The 9,585-nt window shown below is 39.7% G+C and overlaps 1 protein-coding gene and 1 long non-coding RNA gene across 2 annotated transcripts in view; both read left to right on the top strand.

Annotated features, from left to right (window-relative positions):
- Positions 1-795: 795 nt before the first annotated feature.
- Positions 796-9,585, top strand: part of LOC120562513 (retinol dehydrogenase 12-like) — a 21,774-nt gene continuing 12,984 nt past the window's right edge. The window contains exons 1-6 of the mRNA XM_039806219.1: positions 796-951; positions 1,541-1,675; positions 4,252-4,443; positions 4,714-4,875; positions 7,287-7,406; positions 8,656-8,860. Of these exons, the coding sequence (XP_039662153.1) occupies positions 825-951; positions 1,541-1,675; positions 4,252-4,443; positions 4,714-4,875; positions 7,287-7,406; positions 8,656-8,860 (941 nt within the window). The 5' untranslated portion in view covers positions 796-824. The remainder of the gene's footprint in view (positions 952-1,540; positions 1,676-4,251; positions 4,444-4,713; positions 4,876-7,286; positions 7,407-8,655; positions 8,861-9,585) is intronic.
- LOC120562775 lies at positions 7,810-8,649 on the top strand. Its single transcript, XR_005639833.1, has 3 exons — positions 7,810-7,910; positions 8,057-8,375; positions 8,582-8,649. It is a non-coding gene; the product is annotated as an uncharacterized LOC120562775 (long non-coding RNA).

Below are 9,585 nucleotides of genomic sequence, written 5' to 3'. Positions count from 1 at the left end.
TCTCACTGTTCTCAGGTCAAATATTTATGCAATTAAAATGCGATTAATTTCGATTAATTAATTACAAAGCCTCTAATTAATTAGATTAATTTTTTTAATCGAGTCCCGGCCCTAGTTTAAACCTCTCTGATGAAACAGAGTAACTTCTGTCTCCTGATCAATAAAATAAAACACATTTGACTCATATTATTCATGCATTACGTGCTAAAAGTTTCTATTTTTACATCTGTGAAGCTGCAGGAGAGAAATACTTTAATATGAAGAAACCTGATGTTGGTATTCTCAGAAAAAGCTAAAGAAGCTTTCAGATTGTTGGATGCACACTGTAAAAGGTTAATGCTGAGTCTCCCAAATCAGTTGTTAGCCTCTCAAACATGGATATTTCCTACTTTGTTCTAATTTATAATAAACTAAATATCTTTTGGTTTTGGACAAAAACAAGATGTAAACATTACACACTTCACAATAGACATTTTGGACATTTTTTAGTTTTTCTGACATTTTAGGTAAAATGTTCTGCAGATGAATCAATTCTTATTGGCTTGTTTTTTAACAACATATTTGGTATTTCCCACATTTGTTACTTATTTCTCCATCTTTGTTGCTACTAGCTACAGATTCCTTGAAGTATTTATGCATTTACCGGTTGATATCTGATGTTTAGTTGTGTGTTGTTCATGTTGAAGTGTCTTCAGACATTGATCCTTTTTGTTCTCTGCTGTGACATAATCAGCTCTAATCTGAGTTAATCTGTCCCCTCCCCCTCTGCTCTGGCTCTGGCCTGGCTCGGCTCAGCTCGGCTCAGTGTGTTCTGACCTGCAGCGATGAGAGACGCGGCTGCTGGGGGGTTCCTGGTGGAGCCGTGGCCCGGTGGCGTCTCCGTGGAGACGGAGGCCGGCTGGGACGGTCTGGTGCTTCAGTGTGCTGCTCTGCTGGGACTCACTCTGATCGGTGAGATTTAAACTGTGGCTTACAGGGTGTGTGTGTGCACACTGTTTTTGCTGCCTTTTTCAAATTTGTCGCTGTGTGTGTGCGTGTGTGTGTGTGTGTTTGTGTCTGTGTCTGTGTGTGTGTGTCTGTGTCTGTGTGTATCGGTGTGTGTGTGTGTATCGGTGTGTGTGTCTGTTTCTGTGTGTCTGTGTGTCTGTGTGTGTGTGTGTGTGTGTGTGTGTGTGTGTGTGTGTGTCTATGTCTGTGTGTGTCTGTGTCTGTGTGTGTATGTGTGTGTTGTCTGTGTGCATATGTGTTCATGTGTGTGTGTCTATGGCTGTGTGTATGTCTGTGTGTGTGTCTGTGTGTGTGTGTGTCTGTGTTTGTGTGTCTGTGTGTATATGTGTGCATGTGTCTGTTTCTGTGGCTGTGTGTGTGTGTGTGTATGTTTCTGTGTCTGTGTCTGTGTGTGTGCATGTATGTGTGTGTGTGTGTGTTTCTGTGTGAGACTGTGTGTCTCTCCGTGCGTGCGTTGTGTGTGTGTGTGTGTGTGTGTGTGTGTGTGTGTGTGTGTGTGTGTGTGTGTGTGTGTGTGTTTGTGTTTGTGTAGGTGTGTGTGTGTTGAGGCGGTGGATTGCAGGTGGAGTGTGTCGCTGTTCGGTTCGTCTGGATGGAAAGACAGTTCTGATCACCGGAGCAAACACCGGCATCGGCAAAGAGACGTGCCGCGACCTGGCAGCCAGAGGTCAGACTCCATCACTCATGTTCAAACCGGGAACCTCTGAGGGTTAATAAGTTCATTTCATCATTAAATTCAAGACTTAGAGGCAGTTTAAGAAACAAGCTGAAATGTAACACTGTAGGACAATTGTTCAGCGTCAGTTAGCGTCCACAAAAAGCCAAATCCACCAGACTCCATGTAAATAATCAGGACTTTTATCATCGTAAAACACACTTCATTCAAAGTGGACAGAAACTAAATAATACTACCAAAAGCCGTCTTAGTTCATCTTTCCACTGTTCCAACAATCACCACTCTGGTTTGGTTGAAAAAAAACCTTAATTCACCCATTTACATGTGGAGATATGCTGGCTCTATACACGCTAAAAGTCCTGATTATTTACATGGAGTCTGGTGGAGATATGCTGGCTCTATACACGCTAAAAGTCCTGATTATTTACATGGAGTCTGGTGGAGTTTGGTGATGGTGATTTCGGGGCTGTTTCATGTTAAACTAAAAGGATCTTACTCTTTAACTAAAAGGTCTATCTCTGTAGGGATCCATCCCATAATGTTGTCAGACACTTAGAATAATAACCTGAGTCTGTCAGCAGCAACAACAGAACTTTTAGTGGACTCTAACTGATTAATACTGGACCCATTTCAAACATTGTTGAGCCCATCAGTCACTTAGACAGAAAAACATGGGAACATAGAGTCCAGGTTGAAAACAACATTACCCTTTAAGGTAAAGGTGGGTTGGGCATGTTTTTCTCTGATTTATTACATTAACAACAATCATCACTTTCCATCAGTACACCAAGCCTCACTTAAAAATGTGCTGATTTAACATCACATGCTGCATTTACAGTGAAACAGTAAATCTGAGAGGCTGAAATAGCCTGAGCCGATTACAAGGATTACTACTTCCTGTGTTTTTGTGCATGTGTGTGTGTTTGTGTGTGTGTTTTTTTGTGGGCGTGTGCACGCGTGCGTGTGTGTATGTGCGTGCACGTGTCCATGTGCGTGCACGTGTGTACGTGTCCATGTGATTGCGTGTGCATGCATGTGTGTGTGCGTTTGTACATGTGCATTTGCATGTGTGTGTGTCTGTGTGCTTGTGTGCAAACACACGCACACACATATACACACACACTAACACACACAGAGACACACACACACAGACATACACACACAATGACACACACACATAGACAGACACACAGACGCACACACACAGACACACACCTGCAGCTTGACACACACAAATGTGTGTGTGTGTGTGTGTGTGTGTGTGTGTGTGTGTGTGTGTGTGTGTGTGTCTCTTTGTTTTTCTATCCTGGTGTGATCCATTACCTGACATATCACTCACCCCATGGGGACCTAACCATGGTCCACATGGGCACGAGCATCGCAATCAATAGAAAACAGGCTGCTGATATGCCTGGTGCAGTCCTCTTGAAACAAAAATCAACTTGATTTTCACAACTTTGTGTGTGCCCTAGTGGTCAGAGTTGGTATTGCGTGTGTGAATTTGCACTGGTGGGGTCATTTTCCTGACAAGGTGTGTAAGTGTGTATATCATATAAGCTCCATATTTTGTAAATACCTTTGTTCTATGCACTTTAATGTGATCAGACCTTTATGTTGTCAAATTCTTATTATTCTTATTATTCTTACTAGTATTGTCTATGTATTTTTATTCACCAACAGTTTTAGCTGATAGGTAACATTACTGTAAGGTAGATAAGGACAATGGTAACTGTAGTATTGCTGAAAACTCCATACTTACTGTATTATTACTCTAAACTACTCTCTCAAACCTAACCCAATGAAACAGTTTATTTACGTAACACTTTAATTTAATGTGTTGAACATCTGGAAATGGACAAAAAGTTCCATAGGTAAAATTGCTAATTTATTACTAAATATTCTTGTGATTACAGGCAAAAATCTCTACATGTCACACAATTTATATTTTTCAATGACAATTCATACTAATTAAACTCATTTCCACTTTTTCAACTAAAAACAATTAAAACATGCCAACCATTCTGGGTATTATTCAACTTTTCAAAGACATTCATGCTAATTAAACCCATTCCTACTTTGTCAAATATTCTCACTACTTCACCTTCTTCCTAAAAAATCAAGCATTAGCCTTTCAACATACAGCATTCACACTGCAATTTCTTCAGAAATTGCATTCTCTAGTTATTATCATTATTATTATCATTATTATTATTATTATTATTATTATTATTATATATTATTATTATATTATTATATATTATTATATATTATTATATATTATCATTTTATTATTATTATTATTATTATTATTATTACTATATATTATATATTCTTATTATTATATTATATATTATTATTATATTATATATCTTATTAATATTATATTATTATATATTATTATTATTATTATTATCTTATTATTATTATTATTATTATTATTATTACTATATATTATTATATATTCTTATTATTATATTATATATGATTATTATTATTATATTATATATTATTATTATTATATTATATATTATTATTAATATTAATATTATTATTATTATTATTATTAGGGGCCCGGGTGGTGATGGCGTGCAGGGATCTGACCCGGGCAGAGCGTGCGGCGCAGGAAGTCCGCCAGTTGACAGGAAACAGAGACGTGGTGGTCCGACACCTGGACTTGTCCTCCGTCTACTCCGTCAGACAGTTCGCTAAAGACTTCCTGGACGGAGAGGACAGACTGGACATCCTCATCAACAACGCAGGTTACCTGTCTCTCTCTCTAACCTGTTTGTCTCTAAGCTGTCTGTCTGTCTCTAAGCTGTCTGTTTGTCTCTATACCTGTCTCTCTCTCTAACCCGTCTCTTTACCTGTTTATCTCTAACCTGTCTGTCTGCAGGCTTAATGCTGTTTCTCTATCTGTCTGCCTGTCTGTCTGCAGTAGTAATGATGTTTCTTTCTCTAACCTGTCTGTCTGCCTGCAGGAGTGATGATGTTTCTCTCTCTAACCTGTCTGTCTGCCTGTCTGTCTGCAGGAGTGATGATGTGTCCCCGATGGCTGACTGAAGATGGTTTTGAGACTCAGCTGGCTGTCAATCATCTGGGTCACTTCCTGCTGACCAATCTGCTGCTGCCGATGCTGCAGAGCTCCGCCCCCAGCCGCGTCATCATCGTGTCATCCATGGCCCACCGGGGGGGTACGACCTTTGACCTGTGACCTCTGGCCTCTCATGTTTCTCTAGGACGTTTCTGTCTTTTCTTACTCACAACTCGTCAAATACTGCCGCTTGGTCAGTGGCTCTCAGACTTTTATCTCCACGTTTTTATTTATCATTTCGACATTTTACTCTTTTGGTAAGAAGACCAACGTTAACTCTGGCTCTTCTTTAACTTTTGTTATTTTTGTTAAATTTTTGGTCATTCAGGCGCCAGGTTAGCTCACCTGGTAGAGCGCGCGCCCATATATAGACGACGCAGGTTCAACTCCGGCCTGCGGCCCTTTGCTGCGTGTCATTCCCCGCTCTCTATCTCTCCCCTTTCATGTCTTCAGCTGTCCTGTAGAAATAAAGGCCTAAAATGCCCAAAAAATAATCTTAAAAAAAAACAGTTGTTACTTTTTTTAGATTTTTCTTTCAACATTTTTTTCATTTTTTATAATGTTTTTGTACATTTTTAGACATTGTTTCTTCGCTGTTTAAGGGTGTTTTTTTTACTACTTTATTTCCATGATTTTAGTAAATTTTTCAACGTTTTCGTCACTTTTTCTACATTTTTTTATCTTTGCTAATTTTTATCACTTTTGTCAGTTTCCCCCCCCCCAAGCTTTCTGCCACATTTTTCGACATTTGTCACATGTCCCATTGTTGTCCCGCATGTCAGATAGAACTTTTGACGCACGGAAAGAACCACTTTTGATAGCCCCAGTGATGGTGAACATAAACTCCCATGCTGTAAACAACTGCACCAAAACAGACACACACACATATATATATATATATATATATATATATATATATATATATATATATATATATACAGTACAGGCCAAAGGTTTGGACACACCTTCTCCTTCAATGCGTTTCCTTTTTATTTTCATGACTATTTACATTGTAGATTCTCACTGAAGGCATCAAAACTATGAATGAACACATATGGAATTATATACTTAACAAAAGTGTGGAAATAACTGAAAACATGTCTTATATTTTAGATTCTTCAAAGTAGCCACCCTTTGCTTTTTTGATAACTCTGCAAACCCTTGGTGTTCTCTCAATGAGCTTCATGAGGTAGTCACCTGAAATGGTTTTACCTTCACAGGTGTGCTTTGTCAGGGTTCATTAGTGGAAAGTTTTTTCCCCTTATTAATAAAAAAGCAAAGGGTGGCTACTTTGAAGAATCTAAAATATAAGACATGTTTTCAGTTATTTCACACTGCTTTGTTAAGTACATAATTTCATATGTGTTCATTCATCAGTTTTGATGCCTTCAGTGAGAATCTACAATGTAAATAGTCATGAAAATAAAATGGAAACGCATTTGAATGAGAAGGTGTGTCCAAACTTTTGGCCTGTACTGTATATATATATATAAAACAAAAAAAAAGAATAAATTATCAGAGCCAGCCGCTCCATAATATAACATTCTGAAGTAGCCAAACTTACTGTACCTACACTCCCTCCTACAGCATTGGTCTCCATCTCTGTTGCTTCTGGTAATCCACATTCAGACCCACAGCACGCTTGTTGTTCTGTGTTGGTTAGTTCCATAGATTCGTTATCCATGTCTATCTCTTCATCCTCCTCTTGCTCGTTTTGTTCTTCCTCTTCCTCATATTCCTCGCTGTCCTGTCTTTCTCCCTGGTGTGCTGGCTCAGATGTGTCGCTAACATGCTAGCAGTATTAGCGCTAATGCTAGCTGAAGCTGTACTTGATTTTAAAAACAAATCAGTCAGTTTACAGCATTTTTCAACGTCAGCCAACAGTGCTCTCTTATATTTCTCTCTCTTTTTCTCTGTCCCCCTCCCCCCTTTTTGTCGCTTGATGCCTCGATTAATTTTTTTGTCAACAGTATAGCTTCCAACTTCCAAATTTCAACTTCCAACAACCACGCTGACGCAGTCCATATACAGTATATATAAAGATGTGGTCTACTCGATTCTGTCTTGAAATTCCCAGAAGGCATTGCTTCATTTTAACTTTTGCAAACAAATATTAAAATAAAAGAAACCCAGGTAGATTTCATTTATTTCAAACCATGCACGTTTACGTTTTTGAACATCTGATCTGAATAAGTAATTAAGCTACAAAACAATACAGACTAATGTAAAAGTTCATCACTTTAGAGGGTAACTATGACTGTGATATTGAGAGACTCATATGTGGTATAAATACTGATCAGATTCCATTACTAGATGTGAAGGATTTGGACAAGTTTGGTTATTGTTTGGCCATCAAGGCCATGGCTCATGCCTCATCCGGCTCTCTGATTGGCCGGCCAGCCCAAACAGCCCATGAGGGCCCGCGGCCCCTCTGGCATCTGCCCAAATGCCAGATTACCAGTCCGTCACTGCGTTTGATGTTGATTCAGTTTTTATGTTTTTCTTTTTCAGGTCGCATCGACTTTGACGACTTGTTCTCCAGCAGCAAGACATACAGTTCTCTGGAGAGCTACAGACAGAGCAAACTGGCCAACGTCCTGTTCTGCAGAGAGCTCGGGCGACGACTCAGAGGTCCCCACAAACACTAGAAACATTCAGAGGTCACCACAAACACTAGAAACACGCAGAGGTCCCCACAAACACTAGAAACACGCAGAGGTCCCCACAAACACTCAGAGGTCCCCACAAAAACTAGAAACATTCAGAGGTCCCCACAAACACTAGAAATACTCAGAGGTCCCCACAAACACTAGAAACACACAGAGGTCCCCACAAACACTAAGAGGTCCCCACAAACACTTAAATATTCAGAGGTCCCCACAAAAACTAGAATCATTCAGAGGTCCCCACAAACACTAGAAACACACAGAGGTCCCCACAAACACTTAAAAATTCAGAGGTCCCCACAAACACTAGAAACACTCAGAGGTCCCCACAAACACTTAAATATTCAGGAGGTCCCCACCAAAACACTAGAAACACTTCAGAGGTCCCCCACAAACACTAGAACACTCAGAGGTCCCCACAAACACTTAAATATTCAGAGGTCCCCACAAACACTAGAAACACTCAGAGGTCCCCACAAACACTTAAATATTCAGAGGTCCCCACAAACACTAGAAACACTCAGAGGTCCCCACAAACACTAGAAACACTCAGAGGTCCCCACAAACACTAGAAACACTCAGAGGTCCCCACAAACACTACTAGAACACTCAGAGGTCCCCACAAACACTAGAACACTCAGAAGTCCCCACAAACACTAGAACACTCAGAGGTCCCCACAAACACTAGAACACTCAGAGGTCCCCACAAACACTAGAACACTCAGAGGTCCCCACAAACACTAGAACACTCAGAGGTCCCCACAAACACTAGAACACTCAGAGGTCCCCACAAACACTAAACACTCAGAGGTCCCCACAAACACTTAAATATTCATCTTCTAATTAGAGAGGAAATTCACGCCATTCACAGCATTAGGGGACCACTAAGGTCTATAAAAAGAGACTTCAGATACAGTATTAGGGGACCACTAAGGTCTATATAAAAGAGACTTCAGATACAGTATTAGGGGACCACTAAGGCCTATATAAAAGAGACTTCAGATACAGTATTAGGGGACCACTAAGGTCTATATAAAAGAGACTTCAGATACAGTATTAGGGGACCACTAAGGTCTATATAAAGAGCTTTAGATCCAGTTAAGGAGGCTATAAAACTTTATAGAGACCAACCAAAAACAGGTCTATATAAAAGAGACTTTATTAGAAACGTACCTCCTCCTGATGCTGGTCTCGGTCTCTCTCTCTCTCTCCAGGCTCCGGTGTGTCTGCGTTCTGTCTGCACCCCGGTGTGATCCGGACCGAGCTGGGCCGCCACGTTAGCGGCTGGTTCCCCCTGCTGGGGGCCCTGCTGGGCCTCCTGTCCCTCCTGTTCATGAAGACCCCCCGCCAGGGCAGCCAGACCACCGTGTACTGCGCCGTCACACCGGGACTGGAGGGGCAATCAGGACGCTACTTCAGGTAGGACAGGTCTGGGTGCGTATTGATACCTATTGTGTTGGTAGTGATGATGATGATGTGCGTTGATTGATGGTAGTGATGACTGATGGTATTATTGATGATGTGGTATTATGATGATGCAATTATATATTGATGATGATATAGTAAATGCTGTGTGATGTGAAGTGGTGATGGTGTATGATATAGTATGTAGTTAGTTTTTGTATTGAATATTATGGAGGTTGGATTTGTAGTGTGATTGGTTGTTGGTATTGTGGTGTTTATTATATGTGATAGTATTGGTATTGTGATGATATATTTTTGATAGTATAGATATTATTATTAGTATTGATGGGTGTATTGTGTATGATGTTGATAGATTGATTATTATTATTGTATGATGATGTGATAGTATTATGTGTTATTGTGTGTTAGTGGTTGTGTTGGTAATTAAGTAATGGTGTGTGTTATTGTGTGGTGTGTGTGTTTATGTAGTATTATTATTGGTAGTGTGTATGGGTAGGTATGTGTGGTAATTGTTATTGTGTGGTATGTATTGTATATTGTTATTAATATTAGTATTGTTAGTATTGTTATTGTTGTGTATTATTATTAATATTGCTGGTATGATAGATGTGTGTATCTGTTATATGATATTAGTATTGATGATGATTATAGGTGATATTATTATTATGATGGTATGTGTGTGTGTGTATTGGTTGTATTAATAGTATTAGTATGTGTGT

This window comes from Perca fluviatilis, chromosome 7, assembly GCF_010015445.1.
Source record: "Perca fluviatilis chromosome 7, GENO_Pfluv_1.0, whole genome shotgun sequence".
NCBI lineage: Eukaryota > Metazoa > Chordata > Actinopteri > Perciformes > Percidae > Perca > Perca fluviatilis.
The sequence above is the reverse complement of the archived record's forward strand: the minus strand, read 5'-3'. Positions and strand labels throughout refer to the sequence as shown.